This window comes from Tenrec ecaudatus, chromosome 15 (genome assembly GCF_050624435.1).
Source record: "Tenrec ecaudatus isolate mTenEca1 chromosome 15, mTenEca1.hap1, whole genome shotgun sequence".
NCBI lineage: Eukaryota > Metazoa > Chordata > Mammalia > Afrosoricida > Tenrecidae > Tenrec > Tenrec ecaudatus.
Genome location: NC_134544.1, coordinates 69,755,060 through 69,771,810, shown reverse-complemented (window position 1 = coordinate 69,771,810; position 16,751 = coordinate 69,755,060). Strand labels below are relative to the sequence as shown.

The window sequence follows — 16,751 nt, the reverse complement described above, 5'->3', positions numbered from 1 at the left end:
TTTATCCATGAACCTTTTGAAGCCACTGCATATCTGTTCCAAATAGAATATGCTACATAGAACATAGTACAGGATTATGTTAAATAGAATAATGTAATACATCTTTTTTAATTCCTCCAATATTGTACATCTTTTTTTTAACAATTTATTAGGGGCTCATACAACTCGTATCACAGTCCATACATATACGTACATCAAATGTATAAAGCACATCTGTACATTCTTTGCCCTAATCATTTTCTTTTTTTTCTCCTCTTTTCTTTTTTTACATTTTATTAGGGACTCATACAACTCTTATCACAATCCATACATACACATACATCAATTGTATAAAGCACATCCATACATTCCCTGCCCCAATCATTCTGAAAGCATTTGCTCTTCATTTAAGCCCTTTGCATCAGGTCCTCCTTTTTTTCCCCCTCCCTCATGTGCCCTTGGTAATTTATACATCGTTATTTTGTCATATCTTGCCCTATCCGGAGTCTCCCTTCCTCCCCTTCTCTCCCGTCCCTCTCCCAGGGAGGAGGTCACATGTGGACCCCTGTAATCAGTTCCCCCTTTCCAACCCACTCGCCCTCCACTCTCCCAGCATCGCCCCTCACACCCCTGGCCCTGAAGGTATCATCCACCCTGGATACCCTGTGCCTCCAGCCCTCATATGTACCAGTGTACAACCTCCGCCCTATCTAGCCCTGCAAAGTAGAATTCAGCTCATGGTAGTTGGGGGGAGGAAGCATCCAGGATCTGGGGGGAAAGCTGTGTTCTTCATCGGTACTACCTCGCACCCTAATTAACCCATCTCCTCTCCTAAACCCCTCTGTGAGGGGATCTCCATTGGCCGACACTTGGGCCTTGGGTCTCCACTCTGCACTTCCCCCTTCATTCAATATGGTATATATACATATACACATACATACACACACACACACACACACATATATATACACATATACACACATATACCTTTTTTTTTTTTTTGCATGATGCCTTATGCCTGGTCCCTTTGGCACCTCGTGATCGCACTGGCCTGTGTGCTTCTTCCATGTGGGCTTTTTTGCTTCTGAGCTAGATGGCTGCTTGTTCACCTTCAAGCCTTTAAGACCCCAGACACTATCTCTTTTGATAGCCGGGTACCATCAGTATTCTTCACCACATTTGCTTATGCACCCATTTCTCTTCAGTGATCCTATCATGGAGGTGTGCAGTCAATGATATGATTATTTTGTTCTTTGATGCCTGATAACTGATCCCTTTGGGACCCCTCGATCACACAGGCTGGTATGTTCTTCCATGTGGACTTTGTTGCTTCTGAGCTAGATGGCCGCTTGTTTATCTTCAAGCCTTTAAGACCCCAGTCACTATCTCTTTTGATAGCCGGGCACCATCAGCTTTCTTCACCACATTTACTTGTTCACCCTATTGTACATCTTTAAAATCTTTAGGATACCTATTCATCTTCCATGAAAACTCATGAAGAATATTAAGCTATTTATATATACCATCTCTCTTAAAGATCTATTAAAGTTGATATTAATTCTATTCTCTAGCTATGGTAAAGAGGCCAGTTAGGTTACAGTATATTTGTACAATTCACATAAAAACTTAATAGCTGAAAATTAACACAAAGACTTTATTTTTCTGGGTCCTGCAAATTTTACAAATTCAACTGTGTGGGTTCTCATGTTATAGTTAGAAATTCAACCTCATTTTATAGTTTGAGTTTTCCTTCTCTGAAAGATTTCCAACTTATATAGGTTCTGGCTTTTCTAAATGTGTGTATTTACACACATGTCCCTTGCTTTGTTTTTGATGTCCCTGAGCATTACAGATGGTTAACATGGATAGGTGTTCATGGAGAGATTGGGAGTTTGTGTCTACTCTGGGTCTCCAGGGAAGAAAGCCTGGGTGATGCACTTTGAGAAACCAGTCACAGAAACCCCTCTGCAACATCCCTGTGCAATGACACACATGGACTCTCCAGGAGCTGGTGTGGGTTTCAGGGCATCTGCTTGATTTGGTTCATTTCTAGGGGGAAAAATGAATTCTGGCTTCATTTGCTACCATCAAAACTGGCAGTTCAACCACACCAGCACATCTGCAAGAGAAAAATGAGGCTGGTTGCTCCTGTACAGATTTTGATCTCAGACACCTATAAAGGAACACTATGAGAGAGAATTGACTTTGGGGCAGTGAGTTTGTTTTGGCGGGTTAGGGACAATGAAAGTTTCTAGGTGGCACAAATAGCTTGCACTAGACTGTTCCACTGAGGCTTGATGGGGTAAAAAGCCAGCATTACTATGGAAGCACAGGAGATCTGCTTCCACAAATATGATGCTCCAGAAACAGTATGGAACTGTTCTGCACTCTAACACATGATATAGCCATGAGATGGAACTAAGTCCATGACACCTAACCAAAGGGGAAATTAAACATGATGATCGCATATTCATGTCTATGTATGCACATGGATAGTTTGTTGGAAATATGACTAAATCAGAGTAACAAACATAATTCCCAGTAAGAATCACCATGTCTATAAAGAAAAACATGTCAGCATGGCCTATCTAAAATAGTCCATGAAGAAGCCCTCTTGCTCCAATGGTTAAAGGACTGGCAGCTCCATGAAATGAAAGCAGTTGTGATCCATGAGGTGGCCATTGGTAACACATGGACTACAGCCTAGAAACCCTAAGGAGGAGTGTAAGGTGCTATGGCATCACTCACAAAACCCACTGTAGTGCAGTAAACAAAACAAGCCTCTTATCAGGAACACGTGGATAAAAGGCTAGAACATTCAAGCACTACCATGCAGTGGGGCAGAGAAAATAATGGTAGCTTATTTTAAATAAGATCCTATCTTACTATATACAAGAGTTATATATCTGGATGTAGCCTTTAATTAGAAATAATTGACACAATTTTTAAAATGAGGAGCTATTAGTAGGACACAGTTCTTGCACAGTAAATTCAAACAAAATGAAGAAACAGTTAACATATGAGAAAAAAACACAACATGATAAAAATAATTTACATACATAGAATTTGGTTCCAAGAAACTGTTATATGAAGGTCTGAAGGTTAATCAGGGCCACACTGAAAAGGATCAAATGAAAAGTTTACCGGAGCTGGCCGCACTCCAAAGCCACTCTCCAAAGCCCTCTGCCTGAGGACCATGTCACCTACAACCCTGCTTCCTGGAAAGAAAGCACTCAATGGAGGTTTACTCTATGTGGGACTCTGCAATCCAAGTGAGGACTTAATCTATGAGGGGACATGGAGCTGTCGCTGCTATTGTACCCTTCTGCAAATCAAGAAGAGCTTAACCAAGCTCTAATACATACCTCAGTCATCAGTGGTGTGGCCTGATGACTTCAAGGCTCGCTTCGCCTTTCAGTAAAGGCCACTCTGGGGTCCCCATGTTCTCATGCCCGCTAACTGACAAGGAAGGAAGGGGCCCAGGCAAAAAGCACCCCCAATCGCGCCTTTCTGGAACGAGGGGTGAGGGTGCAGGAGGAGCTCTGAGCAAGAAAAGCGGCCAGAGTATTCCCAGGCCCAAAGCCTGAGGCCTGCAACCAGTTCAGAAAGGATTTAACTGGAAATGTCCCAGGAGGTCTCAGCGACCACGAAACACTGGTGGACAGGGCGTGGCAAGTGTAATGTCCACAGGAAACCGGACACAGCTAGGGACGCCAAGCCTGCGGGGAATTCCATACCCGGGATCAGCACGGAAACACAGAAACGCACTCACCCGCAGAAACTACTGGGATGATCACTGGGATCCTCCTCAGGCAGAAGAAGTGGGTTAAGCAGGAAATTGCATCACCTGGGGAGGGGATGGTGTCTGTGAGAAGGGGCGGGATCTAGAGATAATAAGGGCGACCTGTAAGGAGGGGCCTGGAGGTGAGGCTCAGGGCCTGGAGTGGAAATGGATTCATTCTTGGTAGTTTCTTCTTAGTCTGGAAACCCTGCTGAAACCTGTTCACTTTGGGTGGCCCTGCTTGCATTTGAAACACATTTGCATTTGAATCACAACAACTCAGAAGCCCAGACAGAAAGACAAACTGAAAGAAAAGTGGTGGGTGGAAGGCATGCTTCCCAGGGCAAGACTGATAAGGGATGGCTAGGAGACCCCCTGTACTGTCTTCAGTTTGGTGACCTCCATCAAGGACACACAAGCCTGCAAGCCTCTAAGAAAGACTGCCCCTTCCAGGGCTGCCTGGAAAAAGGTGTAGGTAATGCACACTCCAAAGTCCTCTGCCTGAAGGCCAGGTTACCTACAACTTTGCTTCCTTACCTACAACTTTGCTTCCTTGGGGGAGAGCACTCAATGGAGGTTTACTCTATGTGGGACTCTGCAATCCAAGTGAGGACTTAATTTATGAGGGGATTTGGGGGCTGTCACTGCTATGGTACCCTTTTGCAAAGCAAGGTGCTTACAAGTTAAGCGCTAATACAGACCTCGGTCATCAGTGGAGTGGCCTGATGACTACAAGGCTGGCCTCTCCTTTCAGTAAAGGACATTCTGGGGTCCCCTGCTCTCGTGCCCGATAACTGACAAGGTGGGCAAGAACCCACCCTCAATCGGGTATTTCTGGCATAAAGGGTGAGGGTGAATGAGGGGTTCTGAGCAGGTAAAGGGGACCGGCATATTCCCAAGCCAAATGCAGAGAGGCTTGTAACTAGCTCAGAAAGGATTTAAGTGGAAATATCCCATTGGGTCGCGATGACCTGGAACGCGGGCAGACAGGATGCAGGAACTGTAATATCCATTGGGATCGGGCCACAGCTGGGGATGCCGGCCCTGGAGGGGCCTCGGGGTCTAGGAACCAGCGTGGGACACTCAGGCTGAACCTTCACAGTCAGAGGAAGTGGGTTCGGCAGGAAATGGCATCATTTGGGTAGGGGTGGGGCCTTTCCCAAGGGGCAGGGCACGGAGGTAATGAGGGACTCCTGGAGGGAGGGGCCTGGATGTGAAGCTCAGGATCTCTAGTGGCAACTGATCCATTCTTAGTTTCTTCTTAGTCTGGAAGTTCTAAAAACTCTTCACTTTGGGTGACCTACTTGCATTTGAAACGCCTTTTCATTTGAATCACAGCAACACAAAAGCCATGAGAGAAAGACAAACTGACAGAAAAGTGGTGGGTGGAGGGCATGCTTCCCAACTTCTTAGACTTTTGTTAATTAGTAATTCAGGAAGAAAGTACATATTAAAAACAAACATAAAATTAAATGGGCTAAGTCTTTCCTTTAAGAACAATTCTAAGTAGAGCAAGGTACTAAAGTGAGCAGAAACCTGATAAAAATGGGCCTTAGTGACAATTGAACACATCATTCAGTGATTGAAATTAGCAATTCAGAGAGAAAGAACACCTCAGTAACTTGGCTGAGGAAGTTTCTGATCTATTTCATTGTTTCACCTAAAATAACCTGGGCTGCAAGTGGTTTTTCTTAATCTGAATTCATCTAATGTCCCATTAAATACCTTATATACATTGTTCTGTCCTTGATGGTCAATGACCCACAAGAGTTTTACCTTCCCAAACTCTACTGTGGCCAGGCTTGTTTATTATCATTATTGAAACAGTCAGTTAAAAAGCAGAAGTTGGGCTCACAATGAAAAGTGGTCAGGGATCATCAGGCAATCATGGAAAAAATGCCTTAAAAGATTTTTGGCTGAGGAAATTTCTATCAGACACTGAGGTAGAATGAATTTCTCTGCCATGGAAATGTGTTCCTTATCAACTCTGGAAGAAAGCATATTGCAATCTAAAAACCAGGAACAACTGTTTCTTCTCTCTTTCTCTTGTCCGAATCTGAGTCTGCTTCTTTACTTACGTCTGTCTATTTGTCTAAACGTTTTACTATGCTACTCTCAGTTTCCAGCACAATGGATTAATAAAGTCAGTGATTCTTAGTAGGTTGGGTACCCATAAAAAAAGCCTTTACTGATTTCTTTTGTCTTTTTTGTTGGAAGTGAACTTTTTTCTATAGTTAAAGTCCAGTTCAGTTTGATTTTTGGTTTTTTATTCTTTTGTTAGTCACTTAGACCAATACTTAGATTGGAAGAATAAGAAATCTTGAGGGATTTAAAAAAATATGTACACTGCATATATTTACACCACCCATCTCTCAAGAAATGGAAATCAACAGCAGTACCATTTTAAACACTCCATGCAAGTGGTTCTCTTTGTTTTCTCTGCCCCATCCTCCTCAATAACCTATGGCTCTCCTGTCCCTGTTCAATCCCTGTCCTTTGCCTCCTCACAGTCATCAAAATCTTATCTTTTCAAGTATAATCCAAGTGCTTTGCATAATAATGCTAGTATTATTAAACATTTATGTTTGTAAGATTGAGGGAGTTTGCTAAGCATAATGTTCTCTAGTTTTTTTCCATGTCTCCTCCTGTTTAACAGTCATTTTGTTTTTAATGATGCATGATATTCTATTATATGGAAGTACCAGGGTTTGTTTGTCTATTCCTTTATAATAAGTGTTTTTGGTTATTTCCTTGTTTTTTATATTTTGGAAAATGCAGCAATAAACAAGTATGCATATGTCTGTTCATATTGTATTCTTTACTTCTTTAGGGTATATAAAAAATGAAGAGACTACTAGATTTTAAAGTATTTGGATTTGCATTTGTTTAAGGAAGTGTCACACTGATTTCCACCAGAAAGGTATGAGCATTCCAATTTCTACTCTTTGTCTTTAGTATTTATTATTTTGCCGTCTTGAATTTTGATAAATGTGTGAGTGTCAGGTGGTATTTCCTCATTGTTTTAATCTATTTTTCTCTTCTTGCTAGTGAATGTTAACATTTCTTAATATGATTGTTTGACATCTAGATGCCATCTTTAATGAATTGTCTGTTTTTGTCTTGTACCTATTTTTTCCATTGGGTTATTTGTATTTTTCTTGTTAAATGTTTTAGTTGCGTACAGATTTTGGAGATTTGCCCTTAATTTGATGTATTATTACTGAATGGTTTTCTCAATCTGTGCGTTTTCTCTTAATTCTTTTGATGAATTATTTCAATGTGTATAAATGTTTATTGTTTTTAGTATGTCTCAGTTCTTTACTTTTCGTTTATAGTGCTGATATTTCATTATGTTCACAGTGTGTTTATGCCTTGATAGTGACCTTTAGTTTGTCCCTAAAATTTCATTGCTAGCCTTTATGGTTCTGGGGTTTCTATTTAGGTTTCTGATGTATGGTGAGTTCATTTTTATACATGGTGTGTAGTATGGGTCCTCTTATTTTTCTTTTTTGTTGTTGTAGGTAATGAGCCAACGTAAATTAGATTTCTTAGAGAAAAGACTATCTCTGCCCCCACTTACTCTGCCTTAAAGATTAGGTGTCTATAGGTATTTGATTGTAGGTGTCTTTATTAAAGATTAGGTGTCTATAGGTATTTGATTGTATTTCCGGTGTTCAATTATAATCCACCAGTCTTCATATCAATTGTTTTACCAGTACCAGTCTGTTTTGTTTGCTATGGCTATAAAATACGTTTTAATGTCTGGGTGTAAAGACTTTCTACTTTGTTTCAATTTATTAATAGTGTTTTATCTATATCAAGTTTCTTTCTTTTTTGAATCACTTTTACTGATTTAGAGGTTTATACCTATTCTCTTAGGAGAGTGTGGCAAAAACAATTACATTGCACATTTTTGGGGCCTGCTAAGTAGGATGGTATCTGAAGGGCTGTGTAATAAATGCAGTTGGAGGTCACAATGGACAGTGTATTGGCTTATTGGTTAATCTAAGAGTTCAATAGGGGTTGCTTTCATAGCTATGTGTTAATCCAGGTAAGCTAGAGAAAAAAACTCATAGACAGCTGGATGACTCATTTGGAGTGCAAAAGAGATAAATAACCCACTGGAGGCCAGATACACTCACTCCCTGTAAGACATTCCTGTTAAAAAGGCACTTGTATCTATACCGATGCACCCAGAGCTCTGGAACTGGAGGAACCACATGGAGACCCACGCCAGCACTTAGATGCTTCCACCACCCCTGGGTCCACAAGAATTTCCACCCACTGGCCAGTGGTCTTTCTGCTTTTGGGATTATTGCATAGCTCCACAAGTCTAAAGAGGAACTTATTAACCAGTATTGGACGTATGGGCGAATATTGGACTTATAGACTTGACCTAGACTGGGCTTGGATGTTTCTCAATACACAATTGCCCTTTAATATAAAGCTCTTTCTTATACATATTTGAGTGTCCATGAATTTTGTTTCTCTAGTCAACCTGGACTAGCACAGGTGGTTTGGGTTTTTTTGTGTGTGTGTGTGTGCTAAATCTAGCTCCACAAACATTGTTATCTTTGATGAATCTGAACCCACCTGATGTCTCATTCAGTATCATGTATCCTTGGCTGTCTTCTGTGATCTACATCCCACATTGCGATTTTACCTCCCCGAACTGAACCAGACTCCTTGAATAAAGCCTTGTTACCTTGAAAGTTTGGAACATGACTGTTTGTCATCACCATCGAATAGCCACTGACATTGCAGAAGTGGAAACCTGTCAATCACGAAAAAAATGATTTAAAAGGATATTTTCTGTAGGCAATTCTCATTGTGCCATGAGATTGAAGAACTTTTTATGAGAACTGTGATAATTAGGAAGTTGGAAAGAAAACATACAACGAAAACAACTCTAATATTGTGGCAACGTGTGATACTCAATTGCTGATGACAAAATGGGTACATATGCAAATGTGGTGAAGAAAACTGATGGTGCTCGGCTCTTAAAACATATAGTGCCTGGGATCATAAAGTCCTGAGGTTAAACACAGGACTGTTTAGGAGGGAAACAACAAAGACCACATGAAATCATAACAGCCTGTGTGATCATGAGGTGTCAACAGGAATCAGAAGTTCAAAAATAACCAATCAAATTGATGTGAAAAAGCATGGATAAAGTTGAGACACCTGTAAGACAATTAAGACAGTCCCTTACACAAGGGCTATATATAAAGGATGATATGTGCAGGGTGATGTATAACTCTGATTAAACACATAACTGTCCTCTATTAAAAAAATATTTCCTTGCCTCACTATTGCACCCTTAGATTTACCTCACTAATCTTACTAGACCTCCATGTGTACATTTGTACAATTGAGACCTTTTGATGCACGAAATCCAAGATAGATAAACCCCTCATAAACCGTAATGAGAGTAATGATTCCCTAAGCGTATGGAAAGGAGAAGGGGGACTGATAGCAATGATGATTGTACAACCCCAGGCGCAGGGAACTAACAACAGAATTGTAGGTGAATGGGTATACTGGATGGTGTAAAATAGGGCAATAATTTTAATATTTATTAAGGATTGATGGGGGGTAGGGAGGATAAAGGGGAATTGATGTCAAAGGGTTAAAGAAAAAAAAAATGCTTTGAAAATGATGATGGTAGCTACCGAGGACAGCACAGGAGGCACAGTGTGCAAATTGCATCTGACCTGATCCCACCACACCGAGGCAAAACACTGGGGGAGTGCACCAGAACAACAAGGAAGTGGAGCGGCAAGATCCCCAAGGAATGCTGAATGTGGATATTGGGCCAGGGTGTGGTGCCCCAACAGAGTGGACTGGAAAACACTCCTAAAGGCCAACAAACGATCCTTGAACTAACAAGAAAGAAAGGAAGGAAGGAAGAAAGAAAGAAAGAAAATGATGATGGTAGCAATTGTACAACTAGGTTTGATCTAATAGAACGATGAATTGCTATAATATCTGTAAGAGCTCCTAATAAAATAATAAAATCAATTGCAATAATAATAATGATAGTAAAAGTTTCTTCTGTTTCCTTCTTGGTACATGAAGAATACAATGGAAAACATAATTGGGCATAATGGGGAAGGGGGTCCCCTTGACTGCCATTCTGACTCATCACATACCCCTCATCCAGTCACTCCACTTGATCTCTGGTAGCCTGCCTTGCAGTGTCCTCAATGGAAGTGGTCTCAAATGCTTGGCCAGGGAGTGTGACTCTGAGGAAGGAATGGATCTACAAGCAATGCTGCAGCGGACTGGTAGCTGCCAGCAGAGAACCCTAACCCTTTCTCTCAGCCCCGAAAGCATACTCAGTGGAGGCATAGAGTATCTGGGATAAGGTCTTGGGGAACAACATTGGCATGGGCATGTTTCAGACTGTGGATGTTCAATGCAAAAAAGGCCAGTAATCATTGTCCCGTCCCGTGGGAAATTCAACGTGGATCCTGGAGGAGAGAGTGGGAATTGGGGGGACAAGAGGCACGGAGAATGGAGACAAGACAATATCCTGATCAAGTCTTGTTCATTGAGTGGAAAGTTATAGCTTATATAGGCCAGGGAAAGGGAAACAAGCCGCAGGTGTTTCCCAGAGAACAATAAATGGGGGAAGCAAGCCACAGGTGTTTCCCTGAGAACAATAGTGGGGGAAGCAAGATGCAGATGTTTCCTTGAGAACAATAGAGGGGGGAACAAGATGCAGGTGCTTACATATACTCATTAAACACGTTTACCCAAGGTTGCGAGCAGAGTTCATTCAGGGAATAATGACCTCAGAACAGAATCATGCAGACAGATAGAGACTTCTTTATCTGTTTCTGGCAAGATAAGTATGTCAAACACAGCTGCAGTGCTCTGTCACGTAGGCTGGGGTGGAAGAATATCCAGAGCTCAGGCTAATAAATTCCAAGTAATGGCCGGGCCTCATGGCTCCGGACAAATCATAGAGTATTTCATTTATTTTTTAGCCAATTTGTGATTCAGCTGAAAGGAGACGTCCAGGAGTAATTTCAGTTCAATGATTAGAAAGTATCTCTGGGCAGTAGCTCCACCTGTTTATTGCACCTGGTGTTTTGTTGTACACTTTTCTTCCATTCCCCCATGAAACATCTACTCTGGAAAATGGGACAGAATATTCTGTGTAGTCTTCAGGTTGTATCTACTTCTTATCCTCTCTGGATAGATGATGAGTCATTTTGTTTTTAATATATCTCATACACAAAAGTCGTTTCCAAATATGTTGTTTTTAAAAATTTTTAAAACAGTTTTATTGGCATATAATTCACAAAATATACAAATCAATAGTTCAGTCATATTTTTAACAGTTTTGTTTCATATTATTCACATATCATACCATTCAATAGTTTGATCACATCATGAAGAGTTGGAGAAAAAAAGAAGAGTTGTACAATCATCACCACAATTAAAAAAAAAATCATTTTATTGGGCCTCATGCAACTCTTATCAAATCCATACATACATCAATTGTGTAGAGCACATTTATATGCGCTTTGCATATGCTACCGCCTGAATCTGTATTCCTGTCTGGTCCTGCTGTGCCCAGCCATGGTCAACCCTACTGTGTTTTTCGACATAGCCGCTGATGGCGAGCCCCTCGGCCATGTCTCTTTCCAGCTGTTTGCAGACAACGTTCCAAAGACAGCAGAAAACTTCTGCGCTCGGAGCACTAGGGAGAAAGGTTTTGGTTACAATGGTTCCTGCTTCCACAGAATCATTCCAGGGTTTATGTGCCGGGGTGGTGACCTCACACGCCATTATGGCACTGGTGGCAAGTCCATCTATGGAGAAATATTTGAAGATGAGAACTTCATCCTGAAGCACACAGGCCCTGGCATCCTGTCTATGGTGAATGCTGGACCCAATACAAGTGATTCCCAGTTTTTTATCTGCACTGCTAAGACTGAATGGTTGGATGGCAAGCACGTGGTCTTCGGTAAAGTGAAAGAAGGCATGAACATTGTGGAAGCCATGGAGCGTTGTGGTTCCAAGAATGGCAAGACCAGCAAGAAGATCACCATTGCTGACTGTGGACAACTCTAATTAAATGTGATCAGAATTTTCTGTTTTATCTTAAGCACCAGACCATTCCTTGTGTAGCTTGGGAAATCACCCTTCTACTCCCCATGTGCTGGCAGTATCAATTAATCTTGTGCTCTCACTCCAGTTCTTCGAGTTTTCTCTTTCCTTATTCCCCGAGTCCAGCTGGAAAGCAGAGTTACGTTTATGATTATGAAATAAAAGATAAACAATTAAAAAGCACATTTGTACATTGGTTGCCATCATCATTCTCAAAACATTTGGTTTCCACTTAAGCCCTTGGCATCAGCTCCTCATTGTTCCCTTCCTCCCTGCACACCTTCCCTCATGAACCTTGATAATTTATAAATGATTATTTTGTCCTATCTTGCATTATCCGATGTCTCCCTTCACCATTTATTTCCTTTTTTGATACACACTGAAAACAACAAATTTAATGAACACAAATTAGATATCCTTGAACCCCAAATAATAACAGACTCCAAGGGACAAAGGTGCAGTTTCTACATGAGCAGTTGTTTGGTTTAATTAATGGAGTGTGTTAAAGGTGTGGGGTTCATTAGAAGAAGTAGCTATGTTCACTGGTAGAAGACTGGATCAATTTTTCAGAGTGCAAATGAGTTAAGAGTCTCATTTAGATTCTCAACATCATCCAATGTTGGTCCAAATTTTTTGTGGGGGCTAAAGTGTGACCATTTGAATCAACATCCTGCATTATCAGAGAAAAGCCTGGCAGTTTGCCTCCTTAAATATCACAGAGTCACCTTTGAAACAGTTGATCTTGATACTTGATGCTGCCAGGTATCAAGACACACTGGAAAACAGTGGGCTCAAGATATCCAGACAAGGGATTTCTTTTTCAAGGACAGCACCCAATTCTTGTTCAGAAAAGACACATAAGTGTTTCCAAGTGCTCTGAGATTTCAAACAACATAGTAGTCATTGAGATGGGGAGGTCCATAGTAAGAGAAAATATTGGGACACCTAGAATTTGCACTTCTGAGGGTGAAGTAAATGGGTCACGATAGGTCACCACTTTCCAAGTTGAATATTGGCTGGTGAGACTGTTGTTCCTGGGGCTGAGAGCATGAGAGTCACACTCACATTTGACAAGAACTTCAATTGAGCTGAGCTCAAAGAGAAAGAAGAACCTTGGTATTGGCCCTCTTTCAGGATTTAGGAGAAGCAGCTCCATTATTCTGTGCCCAGTGATCGGTCAAGTTGATTGTTGACATCATTGAAGGCAGGAATTTACAGGCGTCTGAGTGGTACATAGCAAAAACTGAGTAGGTTACAAGGGACATGTAGTGCACAGCAACTTGGCTTGAGAATGTTTTCGAAGGCAAACACTCACTGGTAGGACTCTGCATAACCATGACCATGTCCACGAGATTCCCTGAGATGTCCAGTGACAGCAGGAAGGGGCGAGCATGCTCAGGGAATCAGGATCAAGTGGGGGTTCCAAGGTCGGAAGATGGGGTCACAGCAGCACCCAGAAGCTTTGACAGTATGCTGCATCTCAAAACTCCGAGGGACAGGGTCATCTGTTGACGATCCATCAGCAGGCAGGGGCTCAGAGGGAAGGTGCACAAGTGATCGTGCTGTGTGCCTCATGTCCCTGGACTCCCTGGACTGCTGGTGGGATTCAGTCCCAAGGGCTCCTAGTGCGACTCCCAATTGTGGAGGCTGGAGACACTGGACAGATGGAACTGAGGTGGGAAGTGGGGAGACACTGGATCCCGCAGGACTACTGACATTGAAGGTAGGGCCCTCAGGCTGCACAGCAGAGCTGCCTGCCCAGGAGGGATGTGTGAGACCAGGACACACCAGTGCACAGCCCCCAAGCCCACTGTGTTGCAGCCAGAGTCAGAGAGCAAGTCCTGGCCCTGCGTGAATTAAAGGACTGCAGATGCCCCTGAAGAGCTTGGGCTTCCTTCCAGGCCGTCCACTCCGGGCTGGTCAGTGCTGTGGGCTCCACGTGGTCCACGGAGGTGCGGTCCCTGCCCTGTTTCCACAGCTCATGGCGCCCAGGTTGCAGAATGCGCACGAAGGCGTCCATGGGAAATGTGACCCCAGCTTCCCCGCAGCTGCACTGAGAAGCAGCTTTACCGTAATTAACCCAGCGCAGGACGGCGAAATGGATGGATTCCGCACAGTTGAAACCGCGATGGAAGCCAGCGTGGGAGCCCTAGGGGAATGTGACCATGAACGCGCCTGCTTCCTGGGTGATCCGACCAAAGGGAATGCATTTTCCCTGAGGAGGCTGGGTGAGATGAGGGCCACCTTGTGCCACAGGAAGTTCTCTCGCAGACACGAGAACTGCCAGGGAGCTTTTCCAGGCGGGCTCCTTGCTCAGGGGGCACCGCATACCAAGTGTTGTGCTCCTTGAAGTGCAGGTGGGTGATGCTGTACAGGTCCTTGTCCTACGTGTGCCAAGCGGAGGTGGTCTTCCACAGGCCAAAGTACAGGGAGTGGGGATTGACGCCTTTGACAACAACTCCACACTCCTGCTCCAGGAGACCCTGGATCGTCCCCAGGTGTGTGAGGTTCCAATGCTCTGTCTTTTCACCAAATAAGGAGCCGCATACCTTAGCCCCATAAATGGGAGAATGGTACAGGCAGCTCTTCCAATATGTTCGCTCCAAATCCTCAACATCCCAGTGTGTGGGAGTGCGATGTCTGTCAGTGTTGGCCAAGTGGCGATGCTCCTTTACGGTCATTGATTTCTTCGTTTTATGGTCTTGCAAAAAGACACCTGCCTGCCCCATAGCTACCTGCTGAACAGGACTGGCTATGAGGTGGCATCCACATTGTCAGTTCTGTCTGGCTGTCCACCCTTCGGTGTGATTATCTTTGCCAGGCCTGCATGGTGGGCACCTTGGTATTCCATATAAACAATATATTTGTTGAAATCCTTTCAATTCTTCCATGAGGGGCCAGAAAATCATGATTTTAAGACTTGTGTTCTGGCTTTGATAATCAGGGGACTTCAGGCTGCAAAATAAAGTCATAAAACCCTGTTCTCATGGCCGTTCTGTGTATCTTGGAATTCTGGGCTTTTGTTTCTTTATCTCTCTGAAAATTTATTCCAGTGTATTGATTTCTCCGTGAGAGCAAATGTACTTCCTCCCGGCATGTTGATTCACTAAGGGAATTCTACTATGGTGGACAGCTATTGTTTTCCCCCAAAGAGACAGGACTTGTCCACATGGCGTGGTTTTTCCCAGACTGCCCCTGCCTCAGTATGCTGCTCTGGAAGGTTACTCAGTTGGAAGGGTATCTGTATTAGTTGATACTTAATTTCAGTTGCAATCATGTGAAATCTCCAATTCCACTAACAAGAAGTGCCTCCAGGGGTTTTTTAAAAAGTAAATCTAAAGAAAATAATTCAGAAACATTCAACATAAGTGAAGGTTTCCAGAAATGCAAGTAAAGAAACAATCTGGTAAAGAAAAATAGCATGAAGATGGTAATATCAAAAATAACAATGTAAAATATGAACCAAGAGAACTAGCCAAACAGACTCATTGACATCAGTTCGACCCTATAGGACATGGTGGAGATGTCTTTGTGCTTTTCTCTGGCTGTAACTCTTTTTTTTTTTTTTTGGAGAGTAAGTTCTTTTATTTATCTCTTCAAGGAGGTGATAATATTTTCTGTTGCTTTCTGTATTTCTTTATCCTCTTTGGTAACTGAAGAAAGTGACAATCCCAATTTACAGAACTCCACAGCATCCTTCTTTTTATTAAGATCTATAGAGCACTTTGCCAAATATAAATAATTGGACTTGGAATAACCAGGATGCAGTTCTTCAGCCTTAAGGAAATTGTGCAAAGCTTCTCCAACGGTTGATGTTGGTACTCTTCCAAACAGAGTAATAGCCATTTTTTTCTCAATCCAGTTAAGTTTTGAGACAGTATAGCAGTATCTTCCTTTGAGGTAATACAAATGGGGTTCTTCAGGTAGTAATTGGATTGCTTTATCAAGATGTTCCTTGAAGCGATGGCCATAGTTGACTTTGTTTTGCAAACCCTCAAACTCATATACATAGCCGCACAAAATTGCAAACCACATATGACAATATCCATTCGTGGGTGCTTTCATAACACCTTTTTCACCCAACGTTTTTCCAATATTAGCATAATGTTTCTTTTCTTGTACATTTGTAGATAAATCATACATGTCCGTGTAAGCACGAGTTAGCCGCCAAATAAACTCTATTTCTTCTTTAAACTTTTCCTTATGGTCACAAAGTAGTTCAAAGCTCTCCACCTTGCCAGACTCGGTCGTACGTAAGTGATCTGCCTTCTGCAGAAGGGCTTCTAAGGTTAATTTCTCCACGTGTGCGTTAAATGCCTTAGGGACCGGAAAGCCCTGCTCTTCTGTGTCAGTATTCACGGTAACATACATAGCCACACGCAATGACGCAGAATGCAGGAAGATCACAGGCCAGCGAGTGCAGAGCTGTGTGGATCCAAGCTCAGCAGGAATACGGCAGGACCAGAAGCTCTAGGGCCAATGATAGAGTCCCAGCAATCAGGAAGGTGAAGGGGCAGAGAGTGATGTCTCTAGTGTCTCACGCTCTTGGTTTCTCACACCCTGGCTGTAACTCTTTTTTAAAATTTTATTTTAGCCCATTATGGTTTGTTCTCTACAATATTTTGTTGGAGTTCAACGATTTGCACTCGTAAGCTATATAGCCAAGAGGCAACAGAGTGTAACACAGAGACTTATTCTGAAGTCTTTGTACTGAATGCCATACAAATCTGCTTCGGAGAAATAGATGTAACGAAACAAAACAAACACATAACTTCCAAGGTTCCAAAAACCCAGCAGAAAATAACAATTTAGTGTATTTGTGGGTGTTAACATATGGAAAACAGATATTGTGCAAATCTTAAATTGACAC

At 42.4% G+C, this 16,751-nt stretch overlaps 1 protein-coding gene and 1 pseudogene across 1 annotated transcript in view; one reads left to right on the top strand and one right to left on the bottom strand.

The window, feature by feature from the left end:
• LOC142427498 (uncharacterized) overlaps positions 1–7,298 on the top strand; it is a 113,996-nt gene extending 106,698 nt beyond the window's left edge. Inside the window, exon 5 of the mRNA XM_075532740.1 lies at positions 7,282–7,298. Coding sequence (XP_075388855.1) covers positions 7,282–7,298 — 17 coding nt within the window. The remainder of the gene's footprint in view (positions 1–7,281) is intronic.
• An 8,149-nt stretch (positions 7,299–15,447) lies between these two features.
• Positions 15,448–16,252, bottom strand: LOC142427497 (regulator of microtubule dynamics protein 2 pseudogene; annotated as a pseudogene).
• Between the last annotated feature and the right edge of the window lie 499 nt (positions 16,253–16,751).